This window comes from Bubalus kerabau, chromosome 7 (assembly GCF_029407905.1).
Source record: "Bubalus kerabau isolate K-KA32 ecotype Philippines breed swamp buffalo chromosome 7, PCC_UOA_SB_1v2, whole genome shotgun sequence".
NCBI lineage: Eukaryota > Metazoa > Chordata > Mammalia > Artiodactyla > Bovidae > Bubalus > Bubalus kerabau.
This window is the reverse complement of record NC_073630.1, coordinates 103,642,757-103,664,332: the sequence shown is the minus strand read 5'-3', so window position 1 is coordinate 103,664,332 and position 21,576 is coordinate 103,642,757. Positions and strand designations below refer to the sequence as shown.

The following is a 21,576-nucleotide window of genomic DNA, read 5'->3' as shown; positions in this document are numbered from 1 at the left end:
GATGATCAGGAAAGCACTCTGGTGGACTCTGTAAGAATCCTTTCAGTGGATCAGTGAGGACGGAAGCCAAACAAATAGCAGAGGGAAGATTCTGACATAGAAATGGGTAATATGCTAAAGTACATGAAGTCTCAGCCCGAAGTTGACAAAGCACAAAGCCTTTCTTGACCAATCTGACAACAATTCCATCATAGGTGAGCGACTGGTATGCACCACCTCTTAGGATAATTCAGTATTGTTGTCATGAAACAGCAGCTGACTCAAATTCAAAAGTGCCTGCTGATTATTTTAAAGAGAGCTTATCAAATTAAATTGACCCTATCATATTGATTTCAGGGTTAACTTGCTTAATTACATCTGGCTGCATTATACAACTAATTCAGTCTTGTAATTCACTAGAAACTGATGCTTAAAATCAGACAGTAAGTCTTCTACAGCCTCTGAGGGCTCCTGAGTCAACAACCGCTCAGCTGGTATAGAAGCCTTGACTACTTCACCACTCACTCTTGTGCTGGAGCAACTTTAGAAACTTTAAAAATATATAATTTGCTGGCCAGTGTCCCTACAGCTCAGCTTGACGCTATGTACCGGACCCTTATGTGGGGAAGCATTTAAGGAAGGTGTTTTTGAAGGACAGGCAGTCCACACACTCTTCTGGGAATGATAAACTATCCTCACATCACTCTGAACAAACAAGTTTTCTATCCGAATAATTGTCTCAGTTCCTCCAAAAATGCCTTCATGTCATAACATCCAAACAGCCACTTAATGCATTTGTGGGGATGTCATAAAAGAGCTGGGCCAACATATAAACCAAGTAATTCCTTTATAAGGCCCCAACATGGAAAGCTTTTATTTTCTGAAGCAACCAGTTCTATAAAATGGTCTGTCTTTATATGAGAAATTGATTTTTTTTTTTTAACCCCAGATGGGAACTTAAAAATTACTTCACTTCCTTCTTTGCCTCCATTGACTACTGTGCTGTGCTAAGTCTCTTCGGTCGTGTCCGACTCTTTGTGACCCCACAAACTGTAGCCCGCCAGGTTCCTCTGTCCATTGGATTCTCCAGGCAAGAATGCTGGAGTGGGTTGCCGAGCCCTCCTCCAGGGGATCTTCCCGACCCAGGGATCGAACCCTCGTCTCTTAAGTCTCCTGCATTGGCTGGTGGGTTCTTTACCACTGGTGCTACCTGGGAAGCCAAACAGAACCAAATCTAACACAAAACTACACGGTCTCCTCATGTGTATTTTCTGGTCTCTGAGCTTCACTTTTCCTTGTCACTTGCATTATTCATCGATGGTTTTTATTGTAGAACCTCAATTTTTTTTTTAATGAATTTGGGTATACAAGTCTTGAAAATGGACATGACTATGTGATGCTGGTATATCATACACCTTCAAACAACTCAGTAAAGGAGGAGACAAATGAGATGGCTTGAGAGGAAAGCAGAGTCACGGACAGGCCTGTTTAGAGGGTTGTTGCGAGGAGAATAAAAAACCACATGATAGCCAAGGGAAAGAAGCCAGGGGAAAATGACATGAGCCTTCACGGAAGAAGGATGAATGACGAGGAGTCAAGAGAACAGCTGATGAAAAACCCAGATGGAATCATTGGGAAATGCAGACTTCTACCCTCAACACTGTGGCTGCTGAGGGTAGCTAAGGAAAATCAAAGTGCCTGAGAAATCAACAACATGTAACTGCACCAAACTGTTGGGAATTTTTTCCAGTAGCTAATCATCTAGGTTATGGTAAAGGCTTGCTTGTGGTGTTTTTCCATTACCTTAATTAACGGAGTTCTTCCAAAAAAAAATCCAAAAATGTAAGCAGTTATGTCATTGCAAATAACACTTGATATTGGAACAAGGAACCTTAAAAAAAAAAAAAAAAGTCAACAGAAAGAAGTCTGTAAGATTAAATGGCAAATATTTACACAGGTTTTGACTCAATGAACCAATGCAATAACCCTTTGGATGACACTGCAACCTAGTCTAGAACATAACACATGCTAAAAGATGAATAGACACAATAATTATCAACCAAATTTGCCCATTTAGCAGTTAGGCAGAGCAAAATCTATAAACATACTAGAAGAATATTGCTAGTGAAAATATTAAATAATCAATTTGACAGTTAATCAATTTCTATAGCTATGGACTTTCAAATTTCCATTGTATGAGGAATGCCAACTAAAAACCGTCACTCGCCATCTGGCTCTACAAGAATTAGGTCACTAGTCACTGTCATTGCGGACCTCTGCTGACCTTTAACACATCCTGAAAGGAGTTCAGGGCAAAGGTCAGGAGTAAGGCACTCTGTGCTCCAGGTAAAACTGGCAGAACAGGCCCTCAGAGAGTTAGACATTTTTTTTAGGAGGAGATTTTATGAGGCAAATTGCTTATGTCAGACTCACTCTCATATCTAGAAAAGCACTAAAATTCTTAACAGAGACAGCTGCTCCTCGTGACTAGTAGCAACCTTCTGCCAAAATGCGTGCTTGATGGCATGTGTCCCCCTCATTGAAATCGTATTTATACTGACCTCCCCTCTGACCTCCTTAGAGCAGTTCCTCGGAGCCATCTGAAAAACTTTCTCTGAGTTATCTGAGAAACTGTCTCTGGGCTATATAGTCCTCATTTGGCTCCAAATAAAACGTAACTCACAATTCTCACATCATGCATCTTTTTTTTTTTTTTCAGTCAATAGGAACAAGTTACAGTAGTATAAAGAATTTTTTAAAAGCAGCCTTTCAAAATAGAAATGAGTCAGAGTATAATCTGATAAACTTACACCAAGCTCTTGTCCAATTATCAGTTTTAATTCTATCTTAGCCTGCTGCTGCTAAGTCGCGTCAGTCGTATCTGACTCTGTGCGACCCCACAGACGGCAGCCCACCAGGCTCCTCTGTCCCTGGGATTCTCCAGGCAAGAATACGGGAGTGGGTTGCCATTTCCTTCTCCATTGCATGAAAGTGAAAAGTGAAAGTGAAGTCGCTCAGTCATGTCTGACTCTGTGCGACCACAAGGACTGGAGCCTACCAGGCTCCTCTGTCCATGGGATTCTCCAGGCAAGAGTACTGGAGCGGGGTGCCATTGCCTTCTCCGTCTATCTTAGCCCACAGGGGCATTAAACCCTACTAACTGTACAGAACCTACTAATTTCAGTGACTGCCTCCCATCAATGAAAAGTTTGTATATGGAAGGCAGTCTTAAAATGATTCCAATTTTTTGCACACACATACATAAAAAAACACCAACCTGTCAAGGAAACAAATTTATCTTGACTAAACTTACCAATTATAAAAGTTTTTAGTTACTGTGTTTCAAAAGAATGTGGAAAAAATATGGTCAGATTTCTTAAAATCTTAAGTTTTTCTCCACTCTTATTTTTAAATAATAATAATTGTTTTAACTTAAGCTAATTTTTCGGAGAAGGCAATGGCACCCCACTCCAGTACTCTTGCCTGGAAAATCCCATGGACAGGGGAGCCTGGTGGGCTGCCATCTATGGGGTCGCACAGAGTCGGACACGACTGAAGCGACTTAGCAGCAGTAGCAGCAGCAAGCTAATTTTTAACTAATAAAAATGCTTTCTCAATCCGCAACGCACTCCAAGTAGGTTACTGGCAAGTAACTCCAAATACTTGAAACCTGGATACTCTACACCTATACAAAGGCAGAGGAGAACTAACCCACCTTTCACCCAAAGAAAATGCACTGCCAGCTGACTGTCTGCTGAAAAGCAAGCTTTCCCCTTCGTTTTGCATTCCATGTAAACAGTACACTCTTTAAACTCGACTCTTTGTTTTTAAAAAAGAGTCATGTTAAAGTGTAGTAACACCTGAAAATGTATTTAATTATTTGGAGCTTTTATGAGGGTTTTCTGCATTTTACTGGAAACCTGAAAAAGGAAGTTTTCCAGTTGATAACAAAGCATTTGTCTTCAGTAGTCAAACAGTTAGAAGTGAAGTCACTCAGTCGTGTCCGTCTCTTTGTGACCCTACGGACTATAGCCTGCCAGGCTCCTCCATCCATGGGCTTTTTCAGGCAAGAATAGTGGAGTGGGTTGCCATTTTTCTTCTCCAAGGGATTCTTCCCGACTCAGAGATTGAACCCGGGTCTCCTGCATTGCAGGCAGACTCTTTATGGCCTGAGCCACCAGGGAATCTAGTCAAACAGTTAAGGGGAACTTATTTTAATGGAAAAGAGTGACAACAAATAGGACATTTTAGTAGAAATCCCTGTAAGACACTGTCCAGGGTAAAAGAGCTTTCAAAGTGCTATAAATATATATAAATATAAAGCAGCATATACTGTCCCCTTACCATATCATGCCTTCAAACAGATTTTGGATGACAAGATGTGACTGAGTAACTGTTATCAGTAAGGTGACATGAGTCCATGCGAACTGTTAATAGCCCAACAACACAACAATAATGAGCACAAGAGATCAGGGCAGGCCACGAAGCAACAGCAAATTTCTAGCACAACTACTGGTCAAATTTCATAAGATAAGGTCATACAAAATAAATGCCATTAGTAAATTACCTTCATTGTGGTGCCTCCTGAAACCTGAGAACCATGAAAAATATTCAACAAAGTAACCTTAATTTATACAAAAATGGAATGCTAGTAATACTGAGCTACACGTCTATTAAAAAATATATCATCATCTTGAATCATGAGATTAAAGTGGTAACGACAAGTTTGCAGTATTGCTATGGCATTTAGATAAGAATTAAAATTTTACTCTGACTGCATTCTCTAGTTACTAGAAATGCTGAGAACGATTTTTCCCTGAGTTCATTATGGTTAACATTTTCCCATAAAGAGTTATTTATAACTTCAAATGATTCAAACCAGCAGGGATCAATTGCCCTTAAATCCAATCTTTTCATACTTGAAAGCTGATCTTCACAGCTCTGTTCAATGACAGTATTCCATTTTAAATTGTCAAAAGGCCCCTGTTTCATCAATTCTGAGAGACAGCCACTTTAGCTACTTTTAGCGTCATTAATATGAGTAGAATGTGAACAAAAAGGGCTAATATTTCTATGTGTTAGTCTCATAATTTTTTTTCTTTTTCTTTTTTGCCGCACAGCATGCAGGATCTTAGTTCTCCAATCAAGGATCAAACCTGCAACCCCTGCGTTGGAATTGTGGAGGCTTAATTGTGGAGGCCAGGGAAGTCTCTCATAATTTTCATTGAAAGTTATAAAAGGACTTCAAAATTCTTATGATTCTGATTTATTCATAATAAACCTATCTTTCATTTCAGCAAACAGTGTATTACATTGGTGGTTCTGTTCTGTTTTCATCTGCTGAAGTGATCCAATTCTGTCTTCGATTGCTTCAATATGCATACATAATTTTTCCCAATAGGCACCATTTTCATAGCAGATTCTATTATTTTTAATTTGTCTTGATGGTTTCTAGATTTTAACTGAGAATTTTACCGTTTCTTTTTTTCTCAAGCTCCCCAGAGATTAGAAATGTAAGAAACACTATAACTTTCCAACAATGGTGCTCAGCAGGATGTCTTAATGGGGAAAAGCAAAGCATGAAGAATAGGAATTATACCCCAAATTCACAACAAACCTAGCAAATACGTGAATTTATAGATACCACACTTGTCATTTTACACTCTTATCATTAGCTACCTTTTAAGAAAATAAGAGGTCATCATATGCAGTGATTCATTTCATAAGACACTGAACACTGTTCAAGGATACACTGAAGGAAATACTTCTGGCCAAAACAAGTCATGCAACTGAATAGCTACCCACAGCTACCGGGGAAATGTCAGCCCTGTTCCCCTTATGCCTAGGCTGAGCACAAGTAGACCCAGGTCCTTTCCATACAAATACATGACAGATGTTTCTGAGACTTATTAACTATTCAGGAGATTATGGAAACACCTCAAATTCCTACATATTTAGGGAATCCAAATACTTGACTTTAATTTTACAGCCTTTGAAAATATTCAAGGGAAAAATTTTTAGGAAACTTTGGAAACAGTTAAAAATTTTGAGTCCTCGAAAAAATGTTCAACTTCAAACATTTATAAATATAAGTCATCCAAAATTCAAATACCTCTCACATTTAGGCAATTAGCAGATTAGATCCTATTTTCTCACTACAGAAAAAAAAATAAGGTGAAGGTTTTTATTACATATAGTAACTACAAAATAATGGTTAATACACACCATATAAAACTGCAGACGGTAATGTTTCTTCACCAAGCTCAGCACAAACATGCAGAAACCTGTTCAAGAACAAAAACATGTGCTTGTTGTGTAATCTGTTACAAATTTTAAGATTCAATGAGTTCATATAAGCCAAATTTCTATACCACATCTAGCTATATGTTGGCTACTCACTCATACACCATCTCCCCTACTCTTACATTATTGTTGAGTCACTAAATCTTGTCTAACTCTTTGCAACCCCATGGACTGTATGTAGCCTGCCAGGCTTCTCTGTCCATGGGATTTCCCAGGCAAGAATACTGCCAAAGATCCAGGGGATCTTTCTGGCCCAAGGATCAAACCCTGGTCTCCTGGACAGGACTCTTACATCAAGCATTTTAAATAGAAATTTCTTGAGGGAAATGATCCTGTATTCTCCAAAATGCCTGATATAGTCCATGCCATAAATTCAATAAACATCTCCTACATTAATTGAGTCAGTCCCTTGCTAATGTGAGGACATTGAAAATTGGAGCCTGAATTTCAGTTCACTAAAATGTATTCACTGTATCATTCCATCAAGTATATATATATAGAATGTTTAAATCTCTACATCTTTGAACACTTATTATGTTCATGTACTTGTCTAAGCCTATTATAAGGATTAACTTATTTAATCCTTCCAACATTCCTATGATGTAGTTACCTATTATTATCTTCACTTTACAGATGAAGAAAAATACACAAAGGACTTTATTAATTTACTGTGGATCATGGAGCTAGAAAGGAGTTAAACCCTTAGATTCTATTGACCCTTAAGAGTCATGTGGTTCCATAAACCATTATCCTCAAGATTCAGGTTAAGAGTGATTCAAAAATTCTCAGAAGCATATTATAATGATTACAGTAAAACAAAATACTCTTAACAATGTCAAAATGCACAAACAGTATGTGTGTTTCTGCCTATAGTCTATAAATTAATTACAATAAAATTTTACTAAATAAAAATTCTACCTAATGAACTTTTGTTGTTGTTGTTTAGTTGCTAAACTGTATCTGACTCTTTCATGATCCCATCAACTGTAGCCCGCCAGGCGCCTTTGTCCATGGGATTCTCCAGGCAAGAATACTGGAGTGGGTTGCCATTTCCTTCTCCAGGGGATCTTCCAGACCCAGGGATCGAACCTGCGTCACCAGCATTGACAGGCAGATTCTTTCCCACTGAGCCACCTGGGTAGCCCACCTAGTGAAGCAGAAATCTAATAATTCTATGTTAAATAATGAGGAGGCACTATGAAACACTTTTTTGCCCACTACATCAGTAAAGTTCTGAAGATAATTTTTTTTACAGAAGTAGATGTTAGAAGGAGAAGGAAATGGCAACCCACTCCAGTGTTCTTGCCTGGAGAATCCCAGGGATGAGGAGCCTGGTGGGCTGCCGTCAATGGGGTCACACAGAGTCAGACACGACTGAAGTGACTTAGCAGCAGAAGATGTTAGAAATGCATGAACCAAGTTTAATTTCAACTAAATAGCCATGCATGCATTCTATTTGGCAATATCTTTAGAAAATGAGTTCTCTGAGAGAAAACAAATGGTCAACTAATCTATCCCATGTGAAATAAACACTATACTTTGCATACCTAAGATGTACTTATCAAGGGAGTTCTACCCACTAGAGTAAGCAAGGTTGACACTACTCTGACCAGCGCAGGGAATCAAACAGCAACTGCCTACACCTAGTTTTTGATGACCGACTTGAAATGTCAGTGTAAAGGGTGACAGTAAGGGAGGAGAATGCATACTGGCTCCCAGATCCTATCTCACTTCCTATTTGCCACCTGTAGAATCTGACTGGTTCAACTGCAAAAGAAATATGGGAACATTTCTGAGCAGCGGCAAACTGAGACATATGTCACTTTCTTGACAGAAAGAAAGGAAGCGGGGGTGGGGGGCACTAAAACACGGAATTCATGGCATTAAAATCACCTGTAGCAAAAGACCTTCTTTTAAAATCACTGCTTTTAAATTTTTCTTCAATAGCAGGGAGATTTCTTTTGTGGCTTAATAAATAATGAAATTTCTATGCTGCTTTATGCCTTTGGTCCATGGTTATAGGCAAACGTAGATTGGACTTGGTTCAGAGGCTAAGGGGGGGGCTTCCCTTGTGGCTCAGCTAGTAAAGAATCCGCCCACAATGCGTGAGACCTGGGTTCGATCCCTGAGTTGGGAAGATCCCCTGGAGAAGGGAAAAGCTACCCACTCCAGTATTCTGGCCTGAAGAGTCAGACACAACTGAGCGACTTTCACTTTCTGAGCTAATGAGGTAAAGGCAACTCAGAAGCAAGACTGAGCTGAAAGTCTCCAGAACCTCCCCTTCTGCCAAAAAAGACCTTTCTGGCTCTCCCAGCGCATCCTTGGGAAATTCTCAATATCATTAATTATGAATTATCTCCTCACAAATACTACTCCAGCATGCATGGTTTTCTTGTTCTTGAATTATATACCATTCACCCTTAAGCATTTCTTCAAACAAAATTACCAACAGATTCATTCAATACTTTCCTGATGATCATTTTATCCAGGACAGTCTTGGCAATTCAGTTTTACCTGATCCAATTTTATGGTTAAATCCACCAGTAACACACAGCATTTTAGGGTGCTCTAATAAAAGATATAACTATCTGACTCGTGGATATATTAAAATAATACCATTCTTGGAATCTGGGGGAGGAGGATGTAAACTGTTTTCCTAACATATCTAAGGTTAAATATTATTTCCAAAGAAGAGACACATGCATTTACTTCTTCATTCACAGCCATTTTCTGTTTAAATGGAACACATACATGCTATATTTCAACAAATCTTTGGAAAGGAGAACTTTGCATATTTGGATCCATAGTTTTACTTTTTCCCCAATTAACAAAGAACATTTTTACGGTTATATTTCCAATTAAAATCATAGGATCTGTTAAAGTAAAATGTTCACTGAAAAAGTCTCCTAAACATACAGTCCTGATATGTAACTATTTTCGGTTACACTTACTGATTGCCAGCTATATACACAGCACTGGCCTGGTGCCGTCAGCGCAAAGACAGACATATCGTGTGGCCCAGTATCAAGGAGACCCCAGGAGGTTAGGGAGACCAAGTTCCCCAACAGACTTAAGAGAGGTATGTTCAGAAAGCATAAAAAAGAATGAGATGTCTAAGGAGTCAAGTGAATTAAAGAAGAAAAAAAGACATTGAAAAGTCCAAAAGATGTGATAGAAGGAATTCCAGAAAAAGTAGACAATTGAAAAATATTTACTGAGCACTTAAGATGCAGACACAAAATACAAAACATGGATAAGACAGTCATTCCACTCCAGGAGCTCATACTGTAACTGAAGAGACAGAAAATATAAAGAAATAATAAAGTTTTTAAAATTTCTTATTGTTGGTTAACCGATTCAGTAAACACATGCAGTCCTTAACTCAAAAAACAAAGACAGACCCAGGATTATACACTGGAGGTTACTGACTCATCGATTACTTTTGTACATGGCTGTATTTTCCATTACTTCGCTTACTAACCAAAACTTTGAAATGTTTCAAACATCGTAGTCAACAATTCAGAAGCACACTGCTTTATGTGTTGCCATATTCAGACACTAGAATACAACTGAGGTGTTTTAAACAAGTTTAAATATGCAGTGTAGAAATTCACACAAATCAACCATTATGTTAGCTAATATATGGAAAAAGTTTTCCTTTAATCTGCATAGTGAGTTTAAGGTATAAAACAAGACTGATATGTAAATAGTTTATAATCATGTTTAATTAAAAAACTGTTACGTGGGAAGGCTTTCCTGGTAACTCATGGTAAAGAATCCATCTGCCAATGCAGGAGACACGGGTTTGATCCCTGGTCCAGGGAGATCTCACAAGCCATCATGGAGCAACAAAGCCCATGAGACACAACTACTGAGCCTGTGCTCTACAGCCAATACTATGCAACAAGAGAAGCCACCGCAATGAGACACCCACGCGCCACAACTACAGAGTAGCCCCTGCTCATGGAAATTAGAGACAGCCCATGCAGCATCGAAGATCCAGCACAGCCAAAAATAAACAAGCTATATATATATATATATATATATATATATATATATATGGCTTCCCGCATAGCTCAGTTGGTAAAGAATCTTCCTGCAATGCTGGAGACCTGGGTTCAACTCCTGGGTTGGGAAGATTCCCTGGAGAAGGAAATGGCAGGAGCCAGGCAGGCTACAGTCCATAGGGGTGCAAGAGTCAGACACGACTTAGCTCTAGCTTTCTTTTCTTTTCTATACACACACACACACGCACGCACATGCACAAATATAAACTATACGTGGTTCTGGAGATACAATCCTTTATGAAAAATGATTTGTGACATCTTTCAAAGATTTCATCTACATTCTTTGAGATGAAAGATATATAGGATGTTTGAAAACAATTCTTAGTCATGTATTAATTTTAGCCATAATTTAATCTTCTACTATAACTGTGGTGTTGGAGAAGACTCTTGAGAGTCCCTTGGACTGCAAGGACATCCAACCAGTCCATTCTGAATATCAGCCCTGGGATTTCTTTGGAAGGAATGATGCTGAAGCTGAAACTCCAGTACTTTAGCCACCTCATGCAAAGAGTTGACTCATTGGAAAAGACCCTGATGCTGGGAGGGATTGGGGGCAGGAGAAGAAGGGGACAACAGAGGATGAGATGGCTGGATGGCATCACTGACTCGATGGACGTGAGTCTGAGTGAACTCCGGGAGTTGGTGATGGACAGGGAGGCCTGGCGTGCTGTGATTCATGGGGTTGCAAAGAGCTGGACACGACTGAGCAACTGAACTGAACTGAACTGAATCTTATACTGTCCAGTGATTTTTCTTGAATTCAAAGTATTATATTCAAGTCATAACCTCTCCTTAAGGGTTTTAAAAAAGAAGTCAAAATAGTTAGCCATACACAAATACAAGCAAAAAAACCTGACTAAACATAATATGCCTTTAATATGCTTCTCACTAGTTGGCTAAGGAGATCTTAAGGTGATGATATTATGGGTCCAACATCTTAAGCTTATTCACCTGTCATTACCAGACATGTAATCACATGGTTGCTCTTGTTTCTACAGAGCCCCAAATCCAAATTACCAAGATCTTTTAAAAATATATCCAGACTCTAGAGAAAATGTTGTTGCTGATGTTTGTTTTACTATCAGACAAATTCATTTTACAACAAAATTATCTAAAGTGTCAGAATGGCTTCTGGGTCCTAGTAGGTGAGTCATCTGGGATGACGCTAAATGAGTCATTTAACCTGCTGGGCCTTGCTGAGTAGGTCAGACCTGGATATAGGTACATTTTATTTTAATAAAATTCAACATCAATGAAAAAGCTTGTGTTGTCTCTGCTTTTTATATCTGTTAAGACCTATAAAACTCATTTGACCACTGCAGAACTAAAATTTGGACAGGCCTCTTGGAATGTTGTTTAATGAGAAGGATTCCAGACATTTTTCACAGCATAATTTGAAAGAAAGGTACAACTATCTCAACAGAGCATACTTTCTATTTCCTCACTCCTGTTTTAAAGTCTAACTTTATTTGCTGGACTAAGCTCATAAATGTTGCTAATCACTTCAAGAATCAACCAATAAGGCCTCAAGACCCAGCAACCAAAATCCTGATGCTAAAAAAAAAACAACATTATCTCTAACAAGCACTATGTTTAGCTGCGCATGTTCTCAGCCTCTGGATCATTCATCCAGTAAATGTGTGTTAGGAACCTAAATCCCAGACCCTGTATTAGGCACCAGGAATTTAAAAAAACGAGAAACACAAAGTGGGTGCTTATGATCCTTTAATAGGACCATATTTAAGACACGTGAAATGATAACAGATATACTGGGATGGCCAAAAAGTTCATTTGGGTTTTGAACATCTTATGAAAAACCCAAATGAACTTTTTGGCCAACCCAATAGAATACCATGCATAATTTATATCAGAAGTTTCATCACTTAACCCAGCAGCTCCTAGCTTACTACAAAGTTGCATTTGATAGAAACACAGAGACTGGAAAAGTCAGTTTTTATTCCAATCCCAAAGAAAGGCAATGCCAAAGAATGTTGAAACTATTTCACAACTGCAGTCATCTCACACACTAGCAAAATAATGCTCTAAATTCTCCAAGCCAGGCTTCAACAGTACATGAACCAAGAACTTTCAGATGTTCAAGCTGGATTTAGAAAAGGTAGAGGAACCAGAGATCAAATTGCCAACATCCGCTGGATCATCAAAAAAGCAAGAGAATTCCAGAAAAACATCTACTTCCGCTTCATTGACTATGCTAAAGCTTTTGACTGTGTGGATCACAACAAACTGTGGAAAATTCTTAAAGAGATGGAAATATCAGACCACTGGACCTGCTTCCTGAGAAATCTGTATGCAGGTCAAGAAGCAACAGTTAGAACTGGACATGGACCAACAGACTGGTTCCAAATTGGGAAAGGAGTCCATCAAGGCTGTATACTGTCACCCTGCTTATTTAACTTACATGCAGAGTACATCATGCAAAATACTGGGCTGGAAGAAGCACAAGCTGGAATCAAGATTGCTGGCAGAAATATTAATAACCTCAGATATGCAGATGACACCACTCTTATGGCAGAAAGCAAAGAGAAACTGAAGAGCATCTTGATGAAAGTTAAAAAGGAGAGTGAAAAAGTTGGCTTAAAACTCAACATTCAGAAAACTAAGATCATGGCAGCCGGTCCCATCACTTCATGGCAAATAGATGGGAACAACAAAGGGAACAGTGACAGATTTTATTTTCCTGGGCTCCAAAATCACTGCAGATGGTGACTGCAGATGGTGACTGCAGCCATGAAATGAAAAGATGCTTGCTCCTTGGAAGAAAAGCTATGACAAACCTAGACAGCATACTAAAAAGCAGACATTACTTTGCCAACAAAAGTCTATATAGTCAAAGCTATGGTTTTTCCAGTGGTCATGTATAGATGTGAAAGTCGGACCATAAAGAAGCTGAGCACTGAAGAACTGATGCTTTTGAACTGTGGTGTTGGCGCAGCCTCGTGAGAGTCCCTTGGACTGCAAGGAGAGCCAACCAGTCAATCCTAAAGGAAATCAGTGCTGAATATTCATTGGAGGGACTGATGCCGAAGCAGAAGCTCCAACTTTGGCCACCTGGTGTGAAGAACTGACTCATTGGAAAAGACCCTGATGCTGGCAAAGATTGAAGGCAGGAGAAGGGGACAACCGAGGATGAGATGGCTGGATGGCATCACTGACTCGATGGACATAAATTTGAGTAAGCTCTGGGAGTTGGTGATGGACAGGGAGGCCTGGCGTGCTGCAGTCCATGGGGTCGCAAAGAGTCGGACACGACTGAGTGACTGAACTAAACTGACACTCAGAAGCACAGAAGACAAATTTACAATTACCAAAAGGGAAAAGGGGTGGGGAAGGGATAAATTAGGATTTGGGGATTAGCAGATATAGTTTACTATATGTAAAACAGATAAACAACAAGGGCCTGCTCTATGGCACACGGAACTCTAATATCCTGTAAGAAACCAAACTGGAAAAGCACATGAAAAATACATGTGAATCACTTTACTGTACATTAGTAATTAACACAACACTGCAAATCAACTATACTTCAATTAAAACAACTGTGTTTTAAAAGTACATTTGTAAGACTATCATAATGTCAATATCCTTGTGTGATCTTACACTGTAGTCTTTCAAAGTATTATCACTGGTGGAAACTAGGAAAAGTGCATAAGGCATCCTGTCTTATTTCTTACAACTGCATGAAAATACATAATTATTGCAACAAAAAGTACATTTTAAGCCAATAATTTAGGATATAAAAGCAATTTTTCATAGACTGTCATAAACAGCAGTTGGTTCTAAAATCAGCCCTTAGCATTAAAAAAAAAATTTTTTTTTTTTTTTAAATTTTTTGGCCATACCACACAGCAGGTGGGATCCTAGTCCCTGACCAGGAATTGAACTTCCACTCCCTGCAGAGGAAGCACAGAGTCTTAACCACTGGACCACCAGTGAAGTCCCATAATTTTTTTTTTTCTTTCACATCAATAATAGTCCAGATTTTATTTTTTTAAAACACAATTTAAAAAAAATTTATGACCCTCCTAGTATTAATATAAATGTGAATGACTCAGGCATACATTATATTTAGTATGAATTAAAGCAACAGTTTCCTATCTTGTCACTCTATTAATGTCTCCCACTCACCATTCATTGAATTACAAACCTGGTTACATTTTCTCTTAGCTTGAAATCCTCCAGTAGTTTCCTAGGAATAAAGCCCAAAGTCTTTCTATGATACACAAGGCTCCTCAAGACGGGGCTCCTGTCTACTTGTACAACCTTCAGTACCTCCCATGGGTCCCGAACATGCCACTCTCATTCCCAAGACGGCACAGCTGTATTCTCTACCTGGAATGCCCTTTCCCACCCTCCACCTGGCAAACACCTGCTTGTTCTTTGCTTTTCATGACACCGATCATCTCTTTATACTATTCATGGGGTTCTCAGAGCAAGAATACTGAGGTGGCTTGCCACTTCCCCCTCAAAGACTGAAGGCAAAAGGAGAAGGGGATGGCAGAGGATGAGATGGTTAGAGAGCATCACCAACTCAATGGACATGAGTTTGAGCAAACTCTGGGAGATAGTGAAGGACAGGGGAGCCTGGAGCGCTGCAGTCCATGAGCTCACAAAGAGTCAGACATGATTTAGCGACTGAACAACAACAATCATCTCTTCTCCAAGGCCTTCAATGGCCTTCCTGCCCAGTAAAGCAAGGCCCTCCTCCCCTTTCTTCGTGGTCTTAGAGGTCCTTGTTCACATTCCAGCAGTGAACGAGGGGACACATGTCTCAGCAGTTGCCACACCCTGGTAGGCACACTAAAAGCCTGTTTCCCTTTGTATCCTCAACACCATGCACAGCACTGGCACTTGGAAAGCACTCGAGTGTTTGTTGAAACAGTGACAATGATGCCTTTCTGTGATTCTGTAGGACAGCAATGGTAAGCTATGCCAATGACAGAAATCAGTTAGAAAAAAACGAGCAAATACTGATTTGATAGTCAGAAATTTAAGGGGAGGAAGCAACAATGACTGTAAAGAATTAGTTGAGAGGGTATCATGTATACAATATTAGAAAAAGAAACAAGTTGCACAGCAAAGGAAACAATAAACAAGATTAAAAGACAACCCTCAGAATGGGGAAAAAATAACTGCAAGGGAAACAACTGGATTAATCTCCAAGATACACAAGCAGCTCATGCAGCTCAAAACCAGAAAAACAAACAACCCAATCAAAAAATGGGCGGAAGACCTACACAGACATTTCTCCAAAGAAGGCATACAGACGGTGAACAAACACATAAAAAGATGCTCAACATCATTCATTATCAGAGAATTGCAAATCAAAACTACAATGAGGTATCACCTCACACAGGTCAGAATGGCCATCATTAAAAAATTCTGCAAACAGTAAGTGCAGGAGAGAATGTAGAAGTAAGGGAACCCTCTTTCATCGCTGGTGGGAATGTAAATGGATAGTCATTATGGAGAACAATATGGAGATTCCTTAGAAAACTAGGAACAGATCTACCATATGACCCAATAATCTCACTACTGAGTATAAAAGCTGAGAAAACTATAATTGTTCATTATAGCTCTATTTACAATAGCTGGGACATGGAAGCAACCTTGATGTCCACCTACAGATGAATGGATACAGAAATTGTGTTACATATATACAACTGAATATTACTCAGCTATAAAAAAGAATGCATTTTAATTATTGAATTAAAATGACATACTTTTAAAGGACTGACTTTCCCACACACACTGTATATTTTTTTGTTTAATGAGAAATGGAAAGGAGTCATCCATATTGTATTAAGTTTCCAAAATTGTACTAACTAGAGAAGAATTTATTTATGAGGAAACCCCTAAGAGCTAAAACAGTAACCATTAAGAGCTAAAGAGAAAACTCACAAATAAATTTCATTTCTGCCTTTAAAAGTGAAAACAATGATAATACTCAATATTTATATAGCACCAGGTACTGCTCTAAGTGCTTTGCAAAGAAACTAAGGCACAGATTAGTTAATTACATTTCCCAAAGTTTATTCAGCATGTAAGCGGTGGAACCAGGATTCATACTGGAAATCTGACTTTTTACAAGTCCATATCTAGGGACTTCCCTGGTGGTCCAGTGGCTAAGATTCCGTGTTCCCAATGCAAAGGGCCCAGGTTCAATCTCTGCTTTGGGAACTAGATCTCACATGCTCCAACTAAGATCCAGTAAAGTCAAATAAAAATAATAGATAATTTTTATTAAAGTACATATCTAAATCAATTTCTTAAGAAATTTCTTTTATAATTGGTCAACTTCGATGGAAAACAAATCTGGTTTGTTGGTTTTTTTGGCCATGCTGCATGGCTTTTGAGATCTTAGTTCCCTGACCAAGGATCAAACCTGGGCCCCCTGCGGTGGAAGTATGGAGCCTAACTACTGGACAGCCACAAATCTGTTAATTCTAATGTTATCCTAAGTATCTGATTCTTAATCTAAAATCATAAAAATGTGATAGCCTACTATAAACAAATATATATATATATTTATATATAAATGACTATATAATAAAAAATGTCAGGAAAACTAAGTACCCTGATTAATTCTATATAAAACTATTTCCTAGGAACAAATAAAGCAATATATATGTGAAAGTTTCTTTGTAAATTATATCATTACTTGGTAAATAATCCATATGCTTAAAGTTCTTTTACTATAATTTACAAAGAAAATTTTCAAATATATAGATAGACTACTAAGCAAGTACTTTCTTTCAACCACCAAGTACTTTTTTAAAACATCATTAGGGAGTAACTGCAGTTTATTTAGACTGTGATGAAAGTAGTTTTATATATGAGACATTTAAAAAGAGAAGGTGGATTAAAATGTAACCAAAAAAGGATGTTACAGTTTAACATAAATAAAAATAAGCATGTAACACTATACTGGCTACAAATCAATACAGAGTCTTTTCCTTAACTTACCTGCCAGATACAGGGCAAATGATATAAATCTGTGGTAGCGAATGAGGAACTGAAGTTGCTCTTCTCTTTGAACAAATGTAGCAAAATAATCCGCCACAGTCTCTCCATAGAAAAAGTAGTTCACACACAACAGAAAGTACCTGTAATGTTAAAACAATTAGCTTCTTTATATTTGAAACATTTTACCCCTCAAACTCAACAAAACTATTTTCTACTTTTGATGATGACACAGATCAAAACTAAGTTTGAATATAAGTTCATGATATATTCTACCAAAATGCTTTTTTCCCCATTTTAAACTTAATTTCAAACTTATCAGTGAACAAAAATGTACTGAGTAGTTCATGCCTTTATTTAGCTCAAAATCTAATGCCAGAGACAGAAAATTAGGAAACAGTGTAGAAAATACTACACACACACACACACACACACACACAGAATTAAGTTTATAATGAAAATGCATTCTCAACATCTCCCTAATGCTTTGTTTTTAATATTTTTTTATTGGCAGTTTTTTTAAAAGTCTTTATTGCATGTGTTAAAATTTTGCTCCATTTTTTTATGTTTTAGTTTTTGGCCACAAGGACATGGGATCTTAGTGCACCCCACCCAGGGACTGAACCTGTACCCTCTGCACTGGAAGCCAAAGCCTCTACCACTGAACCACCAGCGAAGTCCCTCTAATGCTTTTTAATAGTAAAGCTCCTAAGCCAAATTTCCGCCTGCCCTAAGGAAGATCTATGGGAAAAGAGGGAAGAAGTAATTTCACGTCTCACCTCCCACTCTGCCCTGCCCACATTGGGTCTTGTCCCCTTTTCTCAATGCTCCAGATGGACTCTAGTTGAATACGTGACTCAGAAAGGCAGCAGTGGGGGTTGGGAGCTAGATGCAGGTAAAAATCTCTGGGGAAAAACTTTAAAAATAGGGAACACATGTACACCCATGGCTGATTCATGTCAATGTATGGCAAAAACCACTACGATATTGTAAAGTAATTAGCCTCTAATTAAAATAAATAAAAAAAATAAAATGGAGAATGTAAAATTTGGGAAAAAAAAAAAAACTTTATGAATGGCCTGTCCCTTCTCCCAGTGCTGGTTTATCCTTTTCCCCAGGCAGAAGTCGAACCCACAAGACTTTGCTGATGGGAGTGTGTGTAAGCCAGGAAAACATGCTGAGAAACACTGCCTCGGGGTTCCTCCCGGATTCTGCCTTAGAAAGACCGTGTCCTAGGCAGCAGCAGAAGAGGAGGGGGTGGCCGTTCCCTCTGGTCCTCATGAATACAATCAGACCCCACTATCCCCAAAGGGAAGCACATCACGTTTCCACATTACCATGTCTCTCTCTCCTATATGGAAAGTGTGACGCCTCTGTAAGGCTATCAAGGCCTATCTAGCCATCAAACCAACTGTTTTGTTTTTGGCCATGCCCCTCTGCATGTGGGATCTTAGTTCCCCAAACAGGGATTGAACTCATGTCCTCTGCACTGGGAGCTTACAGTCCTAACCACTGGACCTCCAGAAAGTCCCACACCAGTCCAACTTTTGGGCCACTATTCCCTCCCACTTGGGAGAGCCAAGAAGATCTCCCAACCTGTGGCAGGTGCCTCCTCTGTCCCCCATCTAGAACCTGATGGTGCTGCTTCCCCAGCCTAAAACACCCTTCTCCATCCAAAGCCTGTCTTCATTTCTAGTAACAGTTTCTCTGTCACCTTCTCCATGAAGCCTCTACAATCACTGGAGCCCATCTTGACCTACCTTTTTCCCCCCTTACACTTAAAATCAATCCTGCATGGGTTAACTACTCTCCAACTACTTTAACATTCATTGGAAGGCCTGATGATTAAGCTGAAGTTCTAATACTTTGGCCACCTGATGCGAAGAGTTGACTCACTGGAAAAGACCCTGATGCTGGGAAAGATTGAGGACAGAAGAAAGGGACGACAGAGGATGACATGATTGGATAGCATCACTGACTCAATGGACATGAGTTTGAGCAAACTCCAGGAGATGGTGAAGGACAGGGAAGCCTGTCATGTTGCAGTCCATGGGTTGCAAAGAGGTGTACACGACTGAGTGACTCAACAATAAATACTTAATCTACCTAACATTCCCTGTACACATTGCTGCTCAATCATGAAGAAACTTTCCAGAAGGAAAAATTAGGTGTTCATAAAACCAAGAAACTGTTTTTGACTACTGTAAACCCAAAAGGTGATGCCTGTTTTAAAAAGACACCAATACTAATCAAACAACTACTGATATATTCAAAGACATGGACTGGTAATTATGAACTATCATATTATCATGTTTCATGGTCAAGGTCCTGATAACTAAGAAACCTGAAAAAACTTAAAAATATATAAAACATTAAATATTAAATTTGGTGATGTAACACAAACTGGAATCAAGATTGCCGGGAGAAATATCAATAACCTCAGATATGCAGATGACACCACCCTTATGGCAGAAAGTGAAGAGGAACTCAAAAGCCTCTTGATGAAAGTGAAAGAGGAGAGTGAAAAAGTTGGCTTAAAGCTCAACATTCAGAAAACGAAGATCATGGCATCCGGTCCCATCACTTCATGGGAAATAGATGGGGAAACAGTGTCAGACTTTATTTTTCTGGGCTCCAAAATCACTACAGATGGTGACTGCAGCCATGAAATTAAAAGACGCTTACTCCTTGGAAGTAAACTTATGACCAACCTAGATAGCATATTCAAAAGCAGAGCATTACTTTGCCAACAAAGGTCCGTCTAGTCAAGGCTATGGTTTTTCCTGTGGTCATGTATGGATGTGAGAGTTGGACTGTGAAGAAGGCTAAGCACTGAAGAATTGATGCTTTTGAACTGTGGTGTTGGAGAAGACCCTTGAGAGTCCCTTGGACTGCAAGGAGATCCAACCAGTCCATTCTGAAGGAGATCAGCCCTGGGATTTCTTTGGAAGGAATGATGCTAAAGCTGAAACTCCAGTACTTTGGCCACCTCATGCGAAGAGTTGACTCATTGGAAAAGACTCTGATGCTGGGAGGGATTGGGGGCAGGAGGAGAAGGGGACGACAGAGGATGAGATGGCTGGATGGCATCACTGACTCGATGGACGTGAGTCTCAGTGAACTCCGGGAGTTGGTGATGGACAGGGAGGCCTGGCGTGCTGCAATTCATGGGGTTGCAAAGAGTCGGACACGACTGAGTGACTGATCTGATCTGATCTGATCTGATTTACTAATTTTACATGCAATATTTTCTACATAGAATAATTTTATATGTAATGTTTCAGGGGCTGGCAACTGCCCTGAAATGTTTAGCAGTGTGCCTTACACACTGACCCCATCAGAGCCTTTCTCTTCCCTCTGACAACCCTCCTTGCTGCCTATCAGAGATCCTGGGGCCTTCAGGAGACCAAGCCAGGAGCAGCAAAGGTAAGGTCATCCATCCTCTCACTGCCTTGCTCCCATGGGGGCTTTGGAGAAGGTAGGCCAGTCTGCCTACCTGCCCTGGTGCTCAGATGGTAAGAACCTGCCTGCAATGCTGGAGGCCTGGCTTCGATCCCTGGGATGGGAAGATCCCCTGGAGGAGGGCATGGCAACCCACTCCAGTATTCTTTCCTGGAGAATCCCCATGGACAGAGGAGCCTGGTGGGCTACAGTCCATGGGGTCGCTAGGAGTTGGACAGGACTGAGCAACTAAGCACAGCACAGACCAGTCTGCAGGGGTGAGGCGGGGAGGGGAGGAGGGAGACAGACATGCAGCTTGGGCTTTCCTCTCCTGAATCAACTTGTCACTCAAAAAAAAAGAAAACCCACAACTATTTTCATATCTCATCTTCCAGTCTTTGTAGAAATATCAGGTTGTGTGTATGGTCTCATGTCAACTGAGGGGAAATAAACCAAAAGATTAACATATTTTTAACATTTCACAAAATGAAACTTTCTGTTAACATTGTAATTATAAAGAGTATAAACATGTGTCCAATATAGTACTGAGGTTTTTAAAAAGAGGACAAAAATAGTGTGGATATGCAATATAAGTCAGTCACTCTGTACACAGAGTGAAAGATGAAATCTGAAAATAGTTATGTTGAAATGGAAAGTTAAAGGTGATTTTATTCTTTCAACATTCAATTGCATTATTTTTATTCATATTTCTTTATACTCAATCTATAAGGTCAACTGGGTGGATACTGACTGGTCAGGATGCTTCCTTACCAACTTTAGAAAAGAACAGGATTTTCATATCTGA

General features: G+C 39.4%; 1 protein-coding gene across 3 annotated transcripts in view; it reads right to left on the bottom strand.

The window, feature by feature from the left end:
• The window catches only part of CDS1 (CDP-diacylglycerol synthase 1), a 76,007-nt gene that overhangs the window by 17,247 nt on the left and 37,184 nt on the right, over window positions 1-21,576 (bottom strand). For all 3 annotated transcript variants that reach the window (XM_055588984.1, XM_055588983.1, XM_055588982.1), the window contains exons 5-8: window positions 17,334-17,473; window positions 6,205-6,263; window positions 4,324-4,406; window positions 1,783-1,870 (exon numbers count right to left, since the gene is read on the bottom strand). In XM_055588984.1, the coding sequence (XP_055444959.1) occupies window positions 1,783-1,870; window positions 4,324-4,406; window positions 6,205-6,263; window positions 17,334-17,473 (370 nt within the window). The remainder of the gene's footprint in view (window positions 1-1,782; window positions 1,871-4,323; window positions 4,407-6,204; window positions 6,264-17,333; window positions 17,474-21,576) is intronic.